General features: G+C 37.2%; 1 protein-coding gene and 1 long non-coding RNA gene across 4 annotated transcripts in view; one reads left to right on the forward strand and one right to left on the reverse strand.

Annotated features, from left to right (window-relative positions):
• Positions 1-17,900, reverse strand: part of DMTF1 (cyclin D binding myb like transcription factor 1) — a 44,011-nt gene extending 26,111 nt beyond the window's left edge. The window contains exons 1-5 of one of the 3 annotated variants that reach the window (XM_040644309.1): positions 17,775-17,893; positions 15,906-16,041; positions 6,845-6,967; positions 5,550-5,666; positions 3,689-3,811 (exon numbers count right to left, since the gene is read on the reverse strand). In XM_040644309.1, the coding sequence (XP_040500243.1) occupies positions 3,689-3,811; positions 5,550-5,658 (232 nt within the window). In that variant the 5' untranslated portion in view covers positions 5,659-5,666; positions 6,845-6,967; positions 15,906-16,041; positions 17,775-17,893. Of the gene's footprint in view, positions 1-3,688; positions 3,812-5,549; positions 5,667-6,844; positions 6,968-15,905; positions 16,042-17,774 lie in introns of all 3 variants that reach the window. The other 2 variants (XM_040644308.1, XM_040644310.1) reach the window with 2 other exon arrangements.
• On the forward strand, positions 3,751-8,920 carry LOC103658680. The gene is made up of 2 exons (XR_567248.2): positions 3,751-3,882; positions 8,615-8,920. It is a non-coding gene; the product is annotated as an uncharacterized LOC103658680 (long non-coding RNA).
• Positions 17,901-23,789: the final 5,889 nt, after the last annotated feature.

Raw genomic sequence — 23,789 nt, forward strand, 5'->3', positions numbered from 1 at the left:
ACAGGATTTGTGGACAAACCAAATATGAAAGAAACTGAAAAGTCCAGGATGTTATTAAAGTTTTAACAGTCTGAGCTATTGGAAGAATGTTCCTGCCATTAATGAAATGGGGAAGACTGTAGAAGAAGCAAATATTAGAATTTAAAAAGTTTTAGGAGCTTGGTTTTTAAACACACTAGTTTGAGGTTAAACATCTAGAATTAAGATCAAGTCTGGACTGGAATAAATCTGGGCATCATCACCTGAGATAGGATTCAAAACCATGCATTCCAGGGAGTGAGAGAAAACAAAACAGAAGCAACCTAAGAACTGAATCCTGGTCTACTCCAATTTAGAGCCTGGGAAGATGTGACCTATTCACTCAGAAGGTGCAGACAGGACGGTAGAAAAAAACTAGAGGAATGTGTTCCCTGGAAACCAAATGACAAAATGTTCTAGAGAAGATGGAGTGATAAATATTGTCAGAAATTGTGGACAGATCAAGAAGACGACTAACACACACAAAATCACCAATGGACTTAGCAACAGGAGAGTCTCTGGAGACTTGGGAAGAACAGTTTTGGTCAAGTGATAAGAGGTGAAATCCTGACTGGAGTGGGTTTAGCAAGAATGGAGGAAGAAATGAAGGTGAGTATACCAATTCTTTTTTTTTTTTTTTAAGTATATCAATTCTTTCAAAGTATTCTGCTCTAAAGGAAAGGAAAGAAGTTAGATGGGAGCCCAAGTGGGCTAATGGGACTTTTTCTTTTATTTTGAAAGATTTTATTTATTTATTTATTTGTCAGAGAGAGAGAGAGAGACAGAGAGGGAGAGCGCGCGCGAGCACACAAGCAGGGGGAGCTAGAGGAAGAAGCAGGCTCCCCACTGAGCAAGGAGCCTGATGCAGGATTCCATCCCAGGACCCTGAGATCATGACCTGAGCCGAAAGTAGTTGCTTAACCGACTGAGCCACCCAGGCGTCCCGGGGACTTTTTATTTTAAAGAAGAAATTATAGTGTTTGTAATTCTGATGGGAATGATCCAGTAGAGAACGAAAAACTGATGATTCAGAGGAGAAAGGAAAGAAATGCTGCAACAATGTCCTTGAGTAAGTAAAAGGGATGCGATCTAGTGAAGCGAAGGGCTGGCCTTAGCTAGAAGAACAGAATGTATGGACATAACTACATGTGGGTGTGTATCTGCAGTAGTGGACACTTGCAGAAACTTGTTTGGATTACTTCAACTTTCTCAGTAAGTAGAAGCAAGGTTATCTGCTGAGAGTAACAAAGGTGGAGAAAATACTGGAGGTTTCAGGAATGTATGAAACAGTCACCTGAGCGGGAGAAAAAACACCCATTTGTAAGTGTGGTGTGACTGGCAGGCAACAGTATGAGCCCACTTCAAGTTAATGATCATGAATTTAAAGTAAGATCACTTAGCTTGCTTGTGCCGTTTTTCAGTTAGCTGTGCCAATATAGCGTAAATAGCCAGACATATTTAAACAGGGTTGTGGTTTCACTAAAGGACAACGAAGTGAGAGAAGGAAAAAAGGATCTGAGGGTAAATGCAAGAGTGATTATAACGATTAACCACGAAACAAACTGGGTAGGGAGGAAACAAAAGATACAAGTGGAAAAGAACAATGCAAAAGTGGTAAGATCAGTGGGCCCTAGTGGGCAAAGGACTGCAAGCATTCAAGAGTATTAGAGGAAGTAACCTAGAAAGATAGGACGCAGTCCTGGAAGTATATCACAAATGGACTCCAGTTAGTAGGTGATAGCAAAGGAGGTAATAGGAGTAATAAACAAGGTAGTTAGAGAACAAAAGGCAGAAGAGGCTAAGATATTGCAACAATCATCTAAATGAATAATCAAGAGTTCTGTGAAGAGAGAATGGATAAATGTGGTGGTAGATAATTGCAGTAGAGAAGAAGTGGTAAGTGATCTAGAATGATTAACATGAGACTTAAAGAGGCTTTTTAAGGATCAGACAGATAAATTTTATCAGTTTTATAAAGGATGTAATGAAAACCCTGAATATTAAAATTAAATTTCAAGTTAAATTTTTAAGAGCTAATAATATTTACTTCCCTGAAGTCCAACAAACCGTTCAGTCAGTTCCAGACGATGGTGACAGACACAGGACTTCATGTTTTTACGTGAATTTTTTTTTAATGGATAAGTTTTCCTAAGTTGATTTTATCAACGTACTTTTTACCAATTTAGAGAAAAATACTTCAAGCCAATGTTTCATAAATTTAGTCCTACTGTAAATATTAGGCTCCAGAATGTCCTCCAAATGTGATGATGCTATGACCCCATATCAAGCAGCTCAGGTGCTTTTAGGTCAGCACATCCAAATTATTCTACCCAGTTAAGTGAGTAAGTGTGGAAGGATTCAGTCTAACACCATAAAATAGAACAAGTTTGAACCTACAATCATGACCAAGGTACTCAACTTTAACCAAACGAATTAACCAGTCATAATTTATGTGAAAATAATCCCTCAAAAATTCTGACTTAGTAAAATAAATATTTTTGTTTTATGTACTAGAGATGTAATGTACAGCATGGTGACTATAGTTAATAATACTCTATGGTATATTTGGAAATTGTTAAGAGAGTAGATCTTGAAAGTTCTCATCACAAGAAAAAACAAAGGTGTTAACTAGGTGTGGTGACAGATATTAACTAGAATCATTATGGTCATTTCATAACATATACGTACACCAAATTATTATGTTGTACACCTGAGACTGATAATAATGTTATAGGTGAATTATATCTGAGTTTTAAGAAATTCTAGCTTAGAAAATGTCCATATAGGATTTTTATCTGTACAGACAGGTCAATTAAGTTTTAAGACTGGATCACAACCTAATTATGGTCAAATTAGGAGTTTAAAATCATATAAGCCATCACTAGAAGGAAAGATCATTTAATCAGAAATACATTATGTCTGTATATGTCAGTGGAAGCAATATTAGTAATATTAACTTTAACAATGTCTTTGAATAAAGTCTCACAGTAAACTGATATAAAATAGTTTCTTTTCTATTCAATTGAATAAGCAATAAACTCTACATGAAAAGTACACATCTACCTGTGAAGACAAGGTTTGCCACGATGAAAACCTAATCTTAATTTTTTCCAACTGAAGATGTGATTTTGCTTGATGCTGAGAGCAAAATTAAAGTTCTCAAGAACCAGAATGCCTGGGTATGACCTTAGACAAGTTCTCACACCTCTCTGTGCCTTAGTTTCCTCATTGTAAAACAGGGATCATAATACCTACTCTACAGCGCGCTTTCTCAATGAGGGCATACATGCTTCTGGGCGAGGTGTGGGTGAAAAAAGCATTCTCTTTATTAATAAAACAATACATACCTACGGTACATTAAAAAAAAACCCAGTATATCTGTGGTATTACAATTTCTCGGAGGAGAGCATGATCAGGAGAAAATGTCTAAAAAAGTTTGGGGCGGGAGGATGACAATAATTAAAAAAAAAAGGCTGAGAAGATTAAAATAGGCAATATATGTAAAAACATTTAGAGCCATGCCCACTCATGAAGAGTTAGTTAAGAGTTCTTTCAACTAAACGAAGAGAATATAATGGGTCTAAGTCTACCTTGAAATGCCAATTTGATTTCTCCCAAGCTAAAATTTGATTTCAAAAGGGAACTCTGTTCTTAATACACAGTGACTTACGTGGAAGTGCAACAACTGATATGCAAGGAGTAGAATCATCAATACTCTGATCATCCTCAGAAGACAGACAAAGCCTTTTATGTGGAGGTTCAGTACTATCTTCTGAGTCTATTTCATCAGCTTCTAATGAAACAAAATAAAACAAAAATCTCAAAATCTTCAAACCAATGAGGAAAACCCAAAATCTTCAACAAGTAAGTGTAAAACAATCTTCTTAATCATTTGCTCAGTTAACCCAATTGTGCAGGTAGGACTCCAAACGACACTGCCTTCGTTACCCCCAGTGCGGAACCTCAGCTCCCATTCTTACAACAAGAACTATGACAACAGAGGCGCCATCTCACTTTTGTGCTACTAACTACCTGTCTTTCCAAATATTTCACATGTAAAGACAAGGGCTTGTTATTTAATCACTCATAAATATTTACTGAATGCCTACTATGTGCTAAATACTGGAAACAGAACAATAACAGGTAACTCCTCACTGTCAAGGAACTCACAGGGTAGTGGAGATGACTAAAGCAACAATTTCAAAATAGTGTTCTAAGAGTTATGCAGGTGGAACGAGGGGAGAGGCATCTAATTTATACTACAGTTGAAGGAAGGTTTCCTGCAGGTGTTAAATTGGAAAGAACTTGAATGAACAAACGCCAGGGGTGATGATTATTACTGGCACTAGGAATAATTATTTGCAGCGACAGTGAGGTATGAAAAGCTTAAGGTGTGTAAGGAAAAAAAGTCAGCTGTGAATTGCTAGGACACAGATATATGAAATGTGACAGGAAGTGAGGCTGGAAGGAAAGTGGAGATGATGGGAGTCCATCACTGTATTCTAAAAACCATGGGACACTTAAAACAAACAAACAAACCTTCCTACACTACTGAGTATCATGAGCAAGGTCATCAGCAGTTTGAAAGATGAATTTGGGTTGGGAGATGCGTTAAAAGGCTACTAGGACCTCCCAGGTGAGAAATGAAGAGTCTGAACAGAGAAAGGGGGACTTGAGACAAAGGAAGCAATGGACTCAAGAAACAAAATACTATCAACAAGTTTTCATGATGAAATGAACAAAGGAGATGAGAGAAGGGTTTATTCCTACCCACATTTATGATCTGGGATACTAAGTAATGAAACTGAGAAAGAGAAGTAGGTCTGGGAATTTTGTAAAAGAATTCAGTTTGGAACATGTGAAATTTAAGGTGTCTATGAGAAACACAAAGAATTCAGAAAAAAGACAGAAGTTTGAATCACTTTAATAGGTAGGTGGTAGTTAACATCACAAGTTTCAATAAAAAAACCAGAAATTAAGTACTGAATGAGAAAAGAAGATAAAACCTTGGCTGAGCAAAGATAAAGTTAAGGCAAAATAAACAGTAAATACAAATAAGGAATAGGTAGAGAAGTGACAATAAAATCACAAGCCTCAAGGCTATGGAATCCTACAGATAATGACATTAAATCTTATTCAAACAGTCATATAAAATCCTCTAACAGACTGTAGCAAAAAAACTGACAGGACTACATGTATATTTTCTAATGTACTACCTACATTGCAGGCACCAAATGATATCAAAGAGGAAGTATATTAATCAATCATCATCTTTGTAGGCTCAATAAATTCTACTTATTCGTAAACAGCTATGAGATACATCAAAGTTCAAATTCATGGTAAATTTTAAAAATACAAAAGTATATTAAAAAAATAAAAATATAAATTAAGGTTAATTCATGATCCAAAGGGAGAACTCCCTTTTCTACTGTGCTAGCCTAAACTGTCTATCTGGGTAACAGGGATCAAAGGTGACATGAAATCCAGAAATTCAAAAAGATCCACAATTGTAGGTCAGCAAGTTCTCCTACCATTCTGAGGGCAATGAAGAATGAGGTTCCCGTCTGTGTCCTGAGTCAAAGTCACAGAGTTCACAGTTTCTACTGTTACTGTGTCAGAATCCTCTTCAACTGTGCTCATACTCAAATCTGTAGAATAGATTTCAGATTTAAAACATTATTTCCAAATACGAACATAAAGTAGCCTCCAACTTCCCCCTCCACCCCACGAAAACCCCCCACAATTTATATCCACTACAGTGTTCTTTATGTGAAATTGCAATGACAGACTTCAAAAATTGTTTTTCAAAAAGTTATACCCATATTTAGAATGAGATGTAATAATCTGCAAGAATCTGACTTTTCTAATTAAAAGCCTATGGCATTTATTTTTTAAATACTGGGTTTTACCACATCCAATGAAAATGACTGTTGCAAGTTGTCTTATTCATAAAATATGTCCTATTAGCAAAACTTTCACCACTAATTATTTATTGGCAATTTTATGATACATTCAAATAGGTGTTTAACTTCTGATTCTTTCAGAAGATTCATTAAACCTTGTATCTTAGAAATCTAAGATAAATCTAATAATTTCTCCATAATACTTTTTACAAGTATTTAAGCTCTATTATTATCTGAAAACTAAGAACACTATGGAATTATCCTCACAATGTTTTTTTTCCATATTAAAAAAGTGTGTACATTCATCACTGACCAAACTGCTTTTTTTTAATGGATATGGAGTTAAGCTTTCTTTTGGAATAATTGATTTTAAAATGCCTTTACCTGCTATTTTACACATACATTATTTTCCTCTTGTTCAGACGAACCGAACGATCAGAGTCTCACAATAGAATACCTCATGCTTGACAGGAGGAAATGTATTGAATTAAAATCAAGAGCCTGGTTGAAGTCTTTGGGGTTTACCTTACAATGTCCAATGAAGTTCTTCCCTCAATACTCCATTTTGGTCTTGTCCACATACTTTTTGCCAACTAAATAATAGAGGCCATAAGCCTTAATGTTTACTAATCACTCAATATTTATTTGGCTCCTATGCACAACGTATCAGTCTGTTCACATATTTACTATTTATTCACGTGCATTTTTCCTTGGCAGAAAAACTTAAAAATGTACTGAATATTTACATGGTGAAGATCCAATGATTCACTCAGGTTTTACTATACAAATTACTGTTTTAAAAGGATATCAATCATTTTACAGTAATAAAGATGACATTCCCCAAATTAAACAGAAAAAATAATCTAGTTACCACCAAAATTTGCAGAACACAGGTGAAGTCCTTGGAACAAAGGCAGGCTTACCTAGAAAATAGATGGATCAGGTATAGCCCTTCCCACAGAATCAAGTCGCCTTGCCTTAGACACCAGCATCACTTTCATGTTATCCAGACTGCTTCTCTCCCATACTCCTGCCTCTGCAACACTCTGAAAAAGTAACAGCATTACACAATAAGGCTTAAATAAGAACGAACAATCGTGTTCTATCGATACTCTCATGACACTCTAGCCTCAAGACTCTGTGATGTCTCAACTAGAAAAGGAATGGCAAAACCCAGAATTTTCTAAATAGACCTTTCAGAAATCAAATCAGCCTCTGAAAGTATTCCCCAATGAAAGGCAGAAATGATGAGATCCTGTACCTATTTAGTTTATAGGCAGTTTATCAACCCAAGCTGTCCCTCAACATACAAATATTCTCAGAAAAAAAGAGGTTCAACTATGCTACTGGCTCTGTGAACTGAAGACAGAGCACATACAACCTAACCCTGTACCACGAGTACTACCAGTAACTTTATTTTTTTCTTTATATAATATACTAACACCTCTTTATACATAATACTGTATTTCATCTTAAAGCATTAAAAACTATATCATATCTGTGAACAATCCTAAGAATCTATGGAAAAAAAGAAACCCTAAACAACTGAGCCAGGAAAGGTAAATTACAAGTAAGCTCTTGAACCCAATGTGAAACTTACAAAATCTGAAGTATTTTTTAAACGTTTCTTTCAGTACACTCATTATCATCCCAAAAGGTCAACCAAAGAATCAGAAAGTTCAGCATGATTTGAGATTTAAGGGGTATTTCAGCTACAGCTAACAGCTGAAATTTCCGTTTTAGCATTGTTCTAATGAGAACTCCTCTCTCCAGGATAGTTGTATTTTGAGAATTGCTATACATAAATAAGTCTGCAGTGAAAAGGTACAGATCCTGCTAGAGAAACCTCCAGTCTGCTATTAAATTTCATGTTGTTCTTATTTCTGAATCCCTTAAAATTTCTTAAAACGCTGGTTAGTAATATTTTACTGCAGAAGATGGAGAAATTCAATGTTAAAAAAAAAATGATCCATAAACTTACCAAAAGCAGAGTTCACTCTCTCTAGTGTGTGTTTGTAAATGTATACACACTACAGTGTATAAGCAAATTATATCCTGCTTTTTAGAGTTTATTCATATTAAAAAGTATGATGAAACCAAGCTAGGTAGCTAACTGAAGTTTTTGGTATCATGTAAAACTTACACCAACTTAAAAAACATGACATTGTTTAATAATTGCCCTATCACTGGACATGTGTTGTTCCTAATTTTTCATTTCCTTAAAACATACTGAAACAGTTACACACTCTATTTCTTTAAACAGTTTTAATTAATGGAAATTATTACCTAAAAGAATATGACACAATTTAGAGCTTTTTTAAAAAAGATTTTATTTATTAGAGAAAGAGACCACGAGTGAGAGCACAAGAGTGGGATGAGAGGTAGAGGGAGCAGACTCCCCGCTGAGCAGGGGGAGCCCGATGCAATGTGTGGCTGGATCCTAGGACTCCAGGATCATGACCTGAGCCAAAGGCAGATGCTTAACTGACTGAGCCACCCAGGCATCACAAAATTTAGAACTTTTAAGTCACACTGAGACTGGGAAACTGTAAGGGACCTCATGGAAAAAAAAAAAAAAAGCTGTTTTTTTTTTCCCCTGCTTCTAATTTTGCTAGGACCTGCACCCCTACCTTACACATGCCTTAATGTATGTCCTCCTTGTAAAGGTCAAGGAGTTAATTATTTCTTTGAAGTCTTCCAGCACAACTGATAACATCTAAGGAGTGGCCAGATGAGGTCTTCAAGAACATTCTCCAAGACCACAGACTCCAAACACCCGGACCAAGACTGCAAGCTCCAGGGCATTAAGTGCCTTAAGGAGGACATCTGACCATTAATCCTTGTTTTGACCAGTTCCTGGATGCCTGAGAGGACATGTACACCAGACCATCGTCCTTAATAATAACTCCAGATCGGCAAACATGAGACTCACGCCGGTTTTCCTTTGAGTCTCCCAGACGGTCTGTATCTGCTCTGGTCTATACATTCATTCAACTCTGCTTTCACTTCTTCCTGCCTTTGATTTCCATTCTGCAGGAAGCCTAGAACCTGGTTGGCTGGTCCTGTGGGACCCCTTCTGAATCCTCAGACCTGGCCTGCCTGCATCAATACTGCAATCAGTTTTTCAGAAAGGTTGTTTGAATTTATACCCAAACCAGTGAGGTAGAAACTCTACTCTTGGCAAACTTTCTTTTTTTTTAAAAAAGAAAGCACAAAGCAAAAAAAACAGCACAAGAGCTCAGTTGATAGGTGCAAAGTAGTCACTGGTTTAGCATTTTAATAAATTTCATCAGGACCCAAATTAATCTAAAACTAAGAAAAAATAAAGGTAGATTTAAGACAATATGGAAATAAGGTGAGATAATAATACCAGAAAAAAGGAGTCTGAAATACCTAGCTGAAATAAAGGATTTCATTCCTGACAACCAGTACTGGTTACAGGTAATCCTATGCAGTGTACTAGCTTTAAATCAGAAATCTAGGTTCATTTTCAAAAATTCGGCAACTCATGTTTGAGATTAGTAAATGGTTCTGAGATGCTCTGCAAATTAACAAGCATATTTGTTCAATCAACAAATATTTATTACTTATCTACTACGTATTAGGCACTCTTAGGCACTAGGGATATGGTGGCCACTTTTTTTTTTAACTGTCTCTTTAGATATGATCTTGACTCACTTTCCTAGGGTCTCTCCCACTCCCCACTGTAGTTAGAGCTAGGTGATCAGTATATTTATTAATATTTAAGAAACTCATCTGATTTTAATATATTTATTTTTAATAGGTAACATATTTACACAGTTCAAAATTCAAAAGATCAAGTTGATTATACAGTGAAGTCTACTTCCTGCTCCAGTTTCCTAGTTACCTGGTCCCCTTCCTCTACAGGTAAACTGTTACCAATTTCTCAGGCTTCCTTCCAGTTATTTTATGCAGATGTTAAGTTAATATAGCCCTTCCTGCTACACATACCCTTTTTACAGAAATAGTATCATACTACCAACACTTAAGAGTACCTTTTAATGGCTACTTTCCAGTGTTTCAGCAAGATGAGGAGACACCACTAGAAGCATATGACTGCAAGCTGGCCAACTGATTAATAATAGCAAAGTCCCTACAGTGGAACCTGCTTTGGTGGGTGGCAGGAAAACAACACCCCCCCCCCACCTCCCAGCAGCCAGTATGGCAGAAGCATTCCATAAAGGAGAGTAGCTGAATTTAAGGTTGGAGATAAAGACGGTTAAATCTCACAAGGCCTCACAAATCCTTGGATGGTTTTCAGTTGGGGAATATAATTACATTTTTAAAAGATCACTTAGAATGGAGAATGGATAAGCAAGTTACAAAGACAAGCTGTTGTCCAAGAGAGGATTCTTGTCTGGACTGTTCACAGCAGTCAAAGGAAGGAGGCTGAACAGAGGATATATTCTGGAGGCAGTGTTGAGAGGATCTGCTGAATGAAGAGATGATGGAGATTAAGGGGAGGGGAACTATCTCAGGCTGATTCCTAGGCTTTTGGCTTGAACAGCTGATTGAGTTGGGGGCACTCAGATATATATTATGTATTTTTATTACTATTAGTATGAGTAATTAACATTCTAAGGCATTCAAATGAAGATATCACACTGGCAGCTGGAAGCTGGAATTCAACAAGGATTAGAATATCAAGACAAATGAGTTAGTGACATGCAAATACATTTTTTAAAGATTTATTTAATTATTTTAGGGGGGGAGGGGCAACTGGAGAGGGAAAAAGAAAGTCTCAAGCAGACTCTGACCTGAGTGCAGAGCCCAAGGCGGGGCTCAATCTCACAACCGTGAGCTGAAACCAAGAGTCAGACGCTTAACCCACTGCACCACCCAGGCACCCTGGCAAATAATTTTTAAACATATCACCACCCAGAGAGGTTAGATAAGACAGTCTAGATTCCAGTTCTAGAGCACCCTTTAACAGGCGGAAATCAAGCTATATATAAACAAGCAAAGGAGACTGAAAAGGACCAGCTAGTGATGGAGAAGGAATACTAAGGTGTTAATCAAAAGACACAGTGTTTTTCAAGGAGCATTAAGTAGTCAACTGTGTTAACAGAAATGTGAGATGATGGAGAAGTGACTATTTCATCTGTCAATATGGAGAACATTGGTGGCCTTAACAAAAGTATCTGAGGTATAGTGGGGACAGCAGCCCTACTGGAATATGCAGAGAACTGAAAGTAGGGAGACAAGACTACGGGTCTTTTATGAGGTTTAGTTTTCAGGGCAAGTGAGAATACTAGCTACAGTAACGTCCAGAGAGCTGTTATTTAGAAAAACAAATCTGTATTCTGATAGGACTATGAGAGTGCCTGAGAAACGCTGGTGAATAATCTTAGGATAGTAAGGTACAAAGCTGAGTTAATTTTAGTGCCTTCCATTCTAATTCATTATACATGAAACTATGCTTAACTTCTGGACCTGTTCCTTATTTGATTTGGGAAATGTATCAGAAAGATGTATCGTTTTAGTCTTCTTTTGGATTGCCATGAGCCTACTGAGGTCTTCCCTTCATTCTCTGTAAAAGGAGGTAACGTATGTACTATTTGTATACTAACTAGAAACAAGAAGAGGAAAAAAATTTTAACAGCCATTTTAACTGGTGAAATGGCTTTTTAGCACGTTTCCATCCATCATTTGGTGACTATCTTGAACAGCAACAATATACTAATAAAGTCATGAAAAGAACATGTGAAATGCAGTATAAAACATTTATAATGGAATACCTACACTCACATTTAAATGAGAAATATATTTATCTTCATTTAGAGCTCCCAATAAACGAGAACCGTATCTAACGTAGAAAAAAATAACAACTCTGGATCTGGTACTTAATACAGAATTTAATTAAAGAAATGAATCCTTCATCCTACTTCATTCTAGTATTGATGTAAAGTTCTTATTCAATGGATTATCTTAGACTGGTATTTCCATCAACTAAATCTACATACAGGCATAATTCCTTTTATTACACTTCAAGGACACTACGTTTTTTAATACAATGAAGGTTTATGGCAATCCTGCTTTAAGCAAGGCTACTGGCACTACCAATAGCAGTTGCTTACTTCGTGTCTGTGTCACATTTTGGTAATTCTCAAACTATTTTCAACTTTTTCATTATTACAGTTGACCCCTGAACAGAATATGTGTGAACTGCATGTATCTAATTATATGTGGAATTTTTACAATACAGTTCTGTAAATGTATTTTCTCTTAGGATTTTCTTACATTTTTTTCTCTAGTTTATTGTAAGAATACAGTAGATGATACATGTAACATACAAAATATGTGTTAATTGATTGTTATTGGTAAGGCTCCTGGTCAACAGTAGGCTATTAGTTTTGGGGGAGTCGAAAGTTATATAGGGATTTTAACTGCCCAGGGGACCATCTCCCCTAAGCATCCAACAACTGTATATTGGTTGTGGTGATCTGTGATCAATGATTAAGACTAGGTGAAAGCTCAGACGATAACATTTTGTAGCAGTTATTTTTTTTTTTAAGATTTATTTATTTATTTATCTGACAGACATAGAGACAGCCAGCGAGAGACAGAACACAAGCAGGGGGGAGTGGGAGAGGAAGAAGCAGGCTCCCATTGGAGGAGCCTGATGTGGGGCTCGATCCCAGAACGCTGGGATCACTCCGAGCCGAAGGCAGACGCTTAACGACTGAGCCACCCAGGCACCCCTGTAGCAGTTATTTCTTAATTAAGGTATGCACATTGGTTCTGACATGCTCTTGCATGCTTTTAAATGAACTACAGTAAAGTATAAACATTAATTTGTACATACCCTGGGAACCCAAGAATTCATTTGACTTGTTTTATTGCAACCTTTGCTTTACTGCAGTGATCTCGGAATGCTCCTAATTTTCCAAGTGAAGTGTCAGGTTATCTTCCAAAAACTACAACCAAGAAAAGTGGCATTTCTTCCTAGTTTGGGAACTAGTTTTGCAGATAAATTTGTATCTGTTTCTGAACAGTCCAAGTATACGAGGGTGTATTTTAGTGGAGATCATGAAAAGCACTGGAGCTAAAAGTTGCTGACCCTACAAGCTTGGAGTCGGGATTCTACACTGAAAGATGTGATAAGACTAAACATTCAGTATTATAAGATTTTTTTTTTTAAGAAATATCTTTTTCTTTTTTTTAAGATTTTTTTTTTTTAAAGATTTTATTTATGTGACAGCCAGTGAGAGAGGGAACACAGCAGGGGAGTGGGAGAGGAAGAAGCAGGCTCCCATTGGAGGAGCTTGATGTGGGGCTCGATCCCGGAATGCAGGGATCACGCCCTGAGCTGAAGGCAGAAGCTTAATGACTGTGGTACCCAGGCGCCCCTATAAGATTCTTTTATAAGGGGAAATCAAGCAAGCTACAGAACTTGTAACACTAGAATTTTATTGAAGTTGACTGAAAAACAACACTGTGATGCAAGGTTTGTGGTGTAATTCAACTAATAAGGCAGTAAGGCCATGTTCAATTTTTAGAGGTCTTTTCTTAAACCAGTGTAAGGAAAGTTGTTCATATATTCCTCTGTAACATTTTGTGATGATCTTCCAAACATACTGTCCCATTTTTTAGAACTTCTTTTTCTGCACTTAATTTGGACTATTTTCCAATATTTCTGCTTATTCTTCCACAGCATTTTTAGAAGCAAAGCTATAAATGAACGCAAAGCATACTAGACTAAGGTAACTAATCATTGTAATAGCTTAGCTTTAAGGTGGCAGAATATGACTACACACTAAGTCAATAAAGTTGTTTGGACTTTATTATAAAAAGTTTTAGTTGCTTAAGATGTTGATTTCAATTACCAGCTATTTTTTTTTTTTTTTTAAGATTTTACTTATTTGAGAGAGACAGTGAGCCAGAGAGAGCATGCACACGCTGGGGGAGGGGCAGAAGCAGACTCCAGTTGAGCAGGGAGCTCTGGGCAGGGCCAAATTCCCAGGACCCTGGTATCATTCATGACCTGAGCAGAAGGCAGACCCTAACTGACTGACAATTAACCAGCTATTGAAAAACAATGTTATTATCAAAGAGAGTTACTTGGTAGTATGGTTCATTTCAAGGTGCAGCATTTCATACCTGGTTTGGCAATAAAATCATATTGCTGATTAAAAAGGAAGACTATTTTTCACGCAGTGCATGATTTAAGAGCTTATAATGTGTATCTGACTACATTCAAAAATTTTATCCATTCAAAACTGAGCACTTTATACAAGGCACCATCAGAAGCTCTTTAAATGGAAATAAATTATCACCATACTCCTCCGATTTACACTGAAGTTGATTTTTATTTTATTTTTATTTTTTTAAAAGATTATTTATTTATTTATTTGACAGAGAGATAGCCAGCGAGATAGGGAACACAGCAGGGGAGTGGGAGAGGAAGAAGCAGGCTCCCATTGGAGGAGCCTGATGTGGGGCTCGATCCCGAAACGCCAGGATCACGCCCTGAGCTGAAGGCAGACGCTTAACGACTGCGCTACCCAGGCGCCCCTGAAGTTGATTTTTAAAGCATACTTTCTTGACAGATACTAACATACACATAGGCAGTAAATAAACAATGAGCACTTCTTTTGCTACATAGTATGTGATGGTAAATAAAGATTAGTGTTGACAACCCACGGCTTGGAAGAATGGCCTGACAACAGTGTACATAACCAAAATGACAGCTTAAAAAAATGAAAAACTGTTCATAAAGGGATCTCCAGTGTGCTTTTTTCCTAACAACTACTTTCTGAAATTCAGTCATGGAATGGGGATCTTTCCACAAACCTGAAGCAGCAGACACGATAAACAAGTTCCTTCTTTTATTTATCATTTATCTTTATGGAATCAAAGCAAAACCAAAACCTATTGTGATTTCTATTACAAGAATTCTCTTCAGAAAAGGAAAAGAAGGGGGGAGAGAATGACATGAAAGCAAACAAATGCCACATACATTTAATAAATCTATCACTTAACACCACAGTAAGTTCATAACTTTCTCAGGTCATTTCCTATCATTTGAGGATAAAAAAAAAAAGTTTTGCAACTGAAATTGCAAAGCATTTAGAGGTACACCAATTCCTAGGCAAACCTTTTATATGGAGAAAAAGTGCTAAAGATGAGGGCAATAAGAGAAAATTGACTACTAAAAATAAAACTCCATTTTGAGAAGATAAACATTCCAGGTTAAATAAGTAGCCTCTTAGACAAAAAAAGGAGAACTCTTCCTGAACTTCATTGTTGTTCTACAGTTTTGCTGTCCCTGCAACAGTTATAAATGTGTGTTTAATATGATCCAGGAGCTCAATACTTTAAGAAACACTTCCCAGCCCTCCTAAATTTTTAACATCTATGTGCCAGGCTGTAAATCCCTAAGGATGCTAGTGTTTCGAATTAGGGTATTCATCCTCACAGGTGTTAACTTAAGTCAATGGACGTAATGGAGCATGACAAAAGCAACGGTTTATTAATAACATGAAATTATTGTCAGAGCATACAGTTTTATTACAACATTAATAAAACATCTGTAGATGTTGGAGAGATAAACAAAGTAAATTAAAAAAAGAAAAAGAAAAGCTTCTTTTATTTGTATTTCAATACTAAACTAGCAATATCTAACATTACAAATACACTTCTCTCTCCCATTGCCTCAGGGTGAAATCAGATAAAACTTGCTCATCTTAAAAAAAACAAAAACAAAACAAAAACTTTTAAAAAGAAGAGAACTTAAAAAAGATTCTTTTGATATAATTCTCTATAAGTAACCATTTCCCAGCCATACTCTGCTTTCAAAGATCAAATCCTAACTTCAAAACGTTCTTGTGATTGCTTCCCCTCAAAATATTTCTAAAACCTGAACGTTCTGAGAAAAACATTTATACAGTATATATTTATTCACCTAACTGCTCAAAGTATGAACTTAAAGTTCTAAGCAAGTATGCAATGCCCAGTACTTACTGATTAACTGTAGATGAAGACAGGGCAATAGCATTTTGGCTCCACCATCTAGCTCAACTGCAAATAAAGAGATTCACGCAGAAAATGCAGATTCTAGATCAATCCCAAAAAGCGTATTTTGGGGTGAGCCTATCAACTAAAATAGTAAAAAAAAAAAAAAAAAAAAAAAAAAAATTAGCTTTTTGGTGGCACATGAAAGGTATTTTTTTGTAACTGTAATTTTTTCCCAAATTCAAGCTATTTTTTGTCGCTGGTGAATGAAAAAACAACTATTCTCATACCAAATTTTTCTCAGACAGCCTGACAATTCTTTTTGTAAGGTTAAGAAACTGAATAATTTTTTCCTAAATCTTACTAAATTTCTGAATCTTAGCCTAATAAATGCGCTCTTAACACTACACCGCCATAGAAAAACGCTAAGTTTTTGGTATTTATGGCCACAGAATCTTTAAATGTTAAAGTGATGGTAATTATTCAAATTACTAAAAAAGAAAATAGTTATACAAAAAAGATTATTAGAAACAACTTTAAAGCCGGCTCAAAGAATCTTAACGGAAAAATATAAAAACTAACTGAAAAAGAAAAGAAGATTTCCCGTTTGTAAAACTTTAAACACAATGGAAGAATATTTTCTTCCTTGGACTGGAGCTTAAAAGCTATAAATAGTTAATAGCCTTGTACGAATCAAAAATAAAGATATAATTAGTAAAAGATTAAAAAAATTTCGAAATGGTATTATTCTATGCTTAAAACATTGCATATTCGAAAGTCACCCTATAGACTACTAATTTTGTCGGATGTCCCAACAAGCAGCCTCGCCTACTGTCAGAAGGAACACGACGATGAATCAAGTTACGAGAAAAGCAACCACACACCTAATTTGAATTTCCAGATTCAAACATGGAAAGGGAGAGAGTCCTGATTTACATTTAATTATCACCCTCTCCTTATCTTCACGGAGTATTTTTATTATAAAAACAGATGCTGTATCATTCAACTGCATAGAACGGCACTTGGCCACCTCTACTCTCAAATCTACGCCAGAGATTGGGTCAAAACAAAGTCTATTTTAAAGGACAATAAGATTAAAAAATTTAAAAACTTCCCCAGAACTCAGCAAAATATGACAATTACTACTTTGCAGACGCCTTTTACGGTTCTCTGCTAGACTAGGACACTCTCTTCCCACAGTCTGTCCCAGTCTCTCCTTTTTAAGGGAGACTGACAGAAATACTACAGCCAGCAACCTCTATTGCCTCTGCATGGGCCCTGAATAGCAAAGCTAGAACGAATCCCAAAAGATGGAAGAGTCTAAGACGCAAACAAGGTAAAAGGAAAAAAAAGGGGGGGAGGGGGAGAGACGAGACCCGCCCAACTCTCTCAAGCCCACCTCTCCTTCACTGGACCACATAAAACCGAAAAGGTAAGAAAAAAAAAAAACAGAAAAGGAATACCAAGAGAAAGCAAGTAAGGCTTCCTTACTCTCCGCATTCTCGGGCCCAATTCTCTACCGAAGCTCCCGGCCCACCCCACCCCCAGGGGTCCCGGCGCCATTTAGCTCCTCCGAAGCCGCCGCCATTTTCCGCCCCCGCCGGATCGCTGCTGCGCCTCGGCGGCCGCTCGCTACCCCACTCTGTAGCCTGAGCCACCGCCGCGGGCCAGGCCCGGAGAGGGGGGCCCTGGCCTGAGCGTGCAGGGACGGCAGCTTCAGCGTCATGAAGGCCCAGCTCCGACCCCGCCCGCGATGCCCGGGTGCCCACAGCCTGTGCCGGCCGACGGGAACAGGCTGGCAACAAGGGGGCCGGACAGGCTCCACTGGGCGGAGCGGCCCTGGCGGCGGTTGGGACCTGAAGGTTCCATCGCACTTACTTCCTGTTTTGGGTCCGGGCACTTTGGAAGAACCAGGATGGAGGCTCCAAAAAATACCAGGATGGAGGAAGCAGCCACGGGCAAGAGTGGCTGCAGCTGGAGTGAGCGAGCGCGACGAGCCACCGGAAACGGAGCTACGGCCGCGCCCCGCCCCCAGCCCCCGCACGCTCCCCCTCCCGCTCTCCTCTCCCTTGGGACTGCCCTGCGTGTTGGCTGTCCGCGTCACTTCCGGCCAAGTCGGAGCCCTGAAAAAAGTCCCGGTTTATTGGAGCTTCGGTAGGGTCTGTGTGGCTGTTGTTTGTGGTCCGCTCCTCTTCTCTCTTCCTACTGGGAAATCTTGGTACCGACAATTCTGCTGCTGATGCTGTAAAGGAGGCTCATCTTTTTTCGGCGTAACTGTGGTCTTTCCGCCTCGGGGGGCAGTTGGGCCCAGCTGGCAGAGTTTGATAAATTCGCCAGGCTCCAGAGCGGATACAGCTGGGCGTGGGGCGGAATAAGAGCCTTGTCTAGATGGAGAAGAAAGCGGGGAATTAGTCTGGCCCCTCACATTTGGTTTGCCTTGCCTTAGGCGCTTTGGGAGTGTGATGGGGTTCTGGTCAGAAGTGTCCTCTGTGAGCGTAGGAAGTTGCCACTCTAGTTTACAGTCTGAAAGCACTGTTTTTCCTAAGCCGGTTGTTCTTCAGTTACGTGGGAAACTTTTAGAAAGGACCAATACTCGGGCCTATCCCCTAGACCAGTCTTTCAGCATCTCCGTAAGACCGTGGCAGAGATTTTGTTTTTAAAGAATTTCAAGGCCTTGAAAATCAGGGTGGAGTGGTCCGAACCTGTTACAACTATTTATGATTCCGATCTCATTTTACTTGTTTATAAAACTAGGTTTGTTGTAGTCTTCTTTCTGTGCCGGGATGACAGAAGTTTAAAAGTTACACTTGACTAATGTTCTTGCTTTCAACAACTATGTGTAGACTCACACTACGTTGTTAGGAGGGGAATGTAGTCCACCTCAGTGGTAAAGGTCAAATAAAGGCTATAGAGAATGTGAATATGTACTCCCAAATTGGTCTTAAGTAGCTAATGAGGTTAATAATGCTTAGTGATTTCCCTCCCCCATTATCTTAGCATGTTATGATTTTTCTGTGCAGTTGTGGTTTTCTTTGACTACAAAGTATGGTTGAAAGACTTTGTGAAAAGGGCAGTAATTCATCAAAGAAACATGGGAGTGGTCGTGGTAAAAAAAAAACAAAACTACACAATGAATTGGGTTTAGAAACATAGTCACATGTTAAGCCAAATGTACATGGTTTTAGCAGTAGTCCACATAACCATGCTGTTCTTTGGGGTAAAAGAATGTCTCTGGCATAAACATTGGGTTTCACAAAAGAAGTGCAAAACAGTAATGAGATACTATTATACACCTATTAGAATGACAAAAAAAAAAAAAAAAAAGCCACAGACAACACCAAATTCTTGTGAGAATGTGGAACAGGAACTCTGCTAGTGGGAATGCAAAAGTTTACAGTCACTTTGAGAGACAGTTTGGCAGTTTCTTACAGAACTAAATGTTCTTACTGTATGATCCAACAATTGCTCCTTATTTACCCATTGAGTTCAAAAGTTAAGTACACCTGAAAACCTGCACACTGATATTTATAGCAACTTTTTTCATAATTGCCAAAAAACTTGGAGGACACCAAGATGTGCTTTAGTAGGTGAAGGGATAAATTGTGGTACATCCATACACTAGAATATTACCTAATGCTAAAAAGAAATGGACTATCAAGCCATGAAAGGATATGAAGGAAACCTAAATGCATATAACCAAATAAAATAAGTCAATCTGAAAAAGTCATACTGTATGATTAAAACTACATGACATTCCGGAAAGGGGAAAACTGGAGTTAGTTAAAAAGATCAGTAGTTGTCAAGGTTTGGGGCTGGAGAGAGGAATAGATGGAACAAAGGGTATTTAAGGCAGTGAAACAATTCTCTATGATACTAAATGCTAGATACAAGTGCTTCTACGTTTATTAAAACCCACGAAATTTACAACACCAATAGTGAACCCTAATGTGAACTGTGGTCTTCGGGTGATAATGATGTGTCATTGTTGGTTCTTCATTTGTAATAAATGTATCCCTCTGGTGGGTGATGTTAATAATGGAGGAGGCAACGCATGTGTAGAGCAGGTGGTATATGGGAAGTCTGTACCTTTCTCTAAGTTTTGCTTTGCATCTTAAAATCTAAAAAAAAAAAAAAAAAGTCTATTTGAAAAAAGAAAGAATGAAAGTGTGAAATAAGCCTTTGGATTTGGACAACGTGAGCCAGCATTTTTTGATTGCTTATGTGTCAAATGCTTTACATGTATTAAACTCATTTAGTGTTCACAAGTGTAAGGTGCATCAGTACAGTTATCACAAATGAATCTTATTTTAGACAACCAGAAAGAAGTGAAAAAATGTGCAAGGGTGCACAGCAGATAAGTAAGTGATAGAGTCAGAATTGAATCCTCAGCTGCAGAGCCCATGCTCTGAACTATGACTCCTGCAGCTCACAAAGTACACTTTGCAGGCTTTCTATAATGAAAACAAATTATTTCAGCCAGTTTCCAGAGTCTTTACTGAACTGGAAGATAGACACATTTGACCAATTTTCAAAAATAAATGCCAGAAGCAGCATTTTATTACATCTGACTTTATTACCAATATGTGATACTCTGTATCCTACTTGGGTATTACGTATACCACTCATTTTTGTAAGCAAAACCATGAGGTAGGATTGTATTGGGGAATAGATGTTGAAGTTACACCAAAGTATGCATCTTGGCTTTATTGTTTAGTAGTGGGTATGGTAATTCACTGCTCAGTTTCATTTGCCTTCAAAACATGGAAATAATAAAATCTACCTCCTAAAATAATGTAGGCATGCATTGCACAGGGCCTGACGTGTAGTAACCAGAAAAGCAATTACTCTCAGAGCGGGTTCTAATTAAATAATAATTACATATGTAAAATTGTTAACATTTATGAGGAAGTGGTTCCTAATTAGCAACATTTTTCATAAAGCATAGCCATATAGGATTCTTTTTCACCCAGGCATGACAGGGTGGTATCTAAATTATAGTCTATCTGTCCATTGTCCTCTGCCAAATTTTGCAGACTGCACTCTGCTCCAGTCTGCGTTAATTCCCTGAAAAAGTCAAGCCCATCCTCATAATTAATTCTCCCTTTCTGGGTGAGTTTCTTACATAAATACCTTTTCCAAAGTCAGTTAGTATATACTTGGGGAAGACAAATGTATTTTAATACTAGTTTAATATATAATTTTAAAAGCAAATTCAGCATCCATTTATGATAAAAACAAAGTGGATATAGAAGGAATGTACCTCAACAGAGTAAAGGCCATATATGACAAACCCACAGCTAATCATACACAGTGGTGAAAAGCTGAAACCTTTTTCTCTGAGATCAGGAACAATACTGGGATACCCACTTTTATTACCACTTTTATTCAACCTAGTATTGGAAGTCTTAGCCACAGTAATTAGGCAAGAATAGGAAGTAAAAGCATCCAAATTGGAAAGGAAGAGGTAAAACTCACTGTCTGCAGATGACATGATATTATATATATAAAATCCTAAAGACTGTCAAAAAACTGTTAGAATTAATCAGTTCATTAAAGTTGCAGAATACAAAGTCAATACACAAAAACTGGTTGCATTTCTATACACTAATATACACTAATAACAAATTATCAGAAAGAGAAATTAAGAAAACAATTCCATTTACAACTGCATCCAAAAGAATAAAATACCTAAAAAGAAATTTACTAAGCAGGTGAACGACCTGTGTGTTGATATCTATGAAACATGAATGGAAGAACTTAGGACAAATAAATGGAAAATATTCCATGCTTATGGTTGGGAAGGATTAATATTGTTGAAGTGTTCATACTACTCAAAGCAATATACAGATTCAACAAAATCCCTTAAAAATTCTGATGGCATTTTTCACTGAAATAGAACAAAGAATTCTAAATTTGTGTGGAACCACAAAAGACCTCAAATAACCAAAGCATTCTTGAGAAAGAGGAACAAAACTGGAGGCATCATGCTCTCTGATTTCAAACTGTATTACAAAGATACATTAATTAAAACAGTATGGTATTGACATTAAAAACACACATAGATCAATAGAACAAAGTAGGCCAAAAATAAACCCATGCATATGTGGTCAATTAATTTATGACAAAGAAGTCAAGAATATACAATGTTTAAAGGACAGTCTTATCAATAAATAATATTGGGAAAACCGGGCAGCCACATGCAAAAGAATGAAACTCGGTCACTATCTTACATCATATATAAAAATTAACTCAAAATAGATTAAAGATGGGAACATAAGACCTGAAACCATAAAACTCCTAGAAGAAAACATAGGCAGTAGTCTCCCTGACATAGGTCTTGGCAGTGATTTTTTTGAACCTGACACCAAAAGCAAAAATAAACTAAAAAGCTTCTGTATAGCAAAGGAGACCATCAATAAAATGAAGAGGCAACCTACTGAATGGGAGAAAATATTTGCAAATCATATATCTGACAAGGGACTAATATGTAAAATACGTAAAGAACTCCTACATTTCAATAGCAAAAAACCAATCTGATTAAAAAATGGGCAGAAGATCTGAATAGACATTTTTCCAAGGAAGACACAGATGACCAACAAGTACGTGAAAAGATGGTCAACATCACTAATCAGGGAGATGCAAATCAAAACCACAAAGAGATATCACTTCACACCGTTAGAATGGTTATTATCAGGGGCGCCTGGGTGGCGCAGTTGTTAAGCCTCTGCCTTAGGCTCAGGGCGTGATCCCAGCGTTCTGGGATTGAGTCCCACGGTCAGGCTCCTCCGCTAAGAGCCTGCTTCTTCCTCTCCCACTCCCCCTGCTTGTGTTCCCTCTCTTGCTGGCTGTCTCTCTGTGTCAATTAAATAAATAAAATCTTAAAAAAAAATGGCTATTATCAAAAAGATAAAAAAAATAAGCATTGATGAGGATGTTGAGAAAAGGGAATCCTTGTACACTGTTGGTGGAAATATAAATTGGTGCAACCACTATGGAAAACATTATGGATGTTCCTCAAAAAATTAAAAATAGAATAGCCATATAATCCACCAGTTCTACTTCTGGGTGTTTATTGGAAGAAAACAAAAACACAAACTCAAAAAGATCCATGCACCTCATATTTATCGCAGCATTACTTATAATAGCCAAGCTATGGAAACAACCTAAGTGCCCATCAGTGGATGAATGGATAAAGAATGTGTGTGTGTGTGTGTGTGTGTGTGTGTGTGTGTGTGTGTAATGGAATATTACTTAGCCATAAAAAATGAAATCTTGCCATTTGTGACAACATGGATAGACCTGAAGGGTATTATGTTAAGTGAAATAAGTCAGAGAAAGACAAATACTGTATGATTATATGTGGAAACTTAAAAAAAAAGAAACCCAAAAAAACCCTTCCCCCAAAAACAAACCCCAAGCTCATACGTATAGATAACAAATTGATAGCTGCCAGAGGTGATGAGCGGAGGGTGGGAGAAATGGATGTACTTAAAATCTTTTTTTAGTTAAAAAAAAATACTAAAATTTATTATAGTAACATATTATCTTTAACTTGCATAATGATTGTAAGGACTATCCATAATATAATTTGAAGTCTAGGGCAACTTTCTGTAGTTTTACATGTAGGTTATTTTTACCTTAGTACTTTGTCACTGTATCCCTAGGGAATACAAGAGATTTTTTAATATTATCCTAGGATTTATCTAATAAAGAATTAAATATTTTGTAGAAAAATCATAGAAATAGTTCTATCCCAAATAGAAGTTATAAAAGTATTTACAGCACAGTTATGGTATTTGCTGCATTTGCTACTTATGATTAACTCTCTTGGACTCTAGATTTTTTATAACACTTTCTTGAAGCTCATCAGTGATAAAATATTGATGAAATTAG

Source organism: Ursus maritimus, unplaced genomic scaffold (assembly GCF_017311325.1).
Source record: "Ursus maritimus isolate PB19 unplaced genomic scaffold, ASM1731132v1 scaffold_3, whole genome shotgun sequence".
Taxonomy (NCBI): Eukaryota; Metazoa; Chordata; class Mammalia; order Carnivora; family Ursidae; genus Ursus; species Ursus maritimus.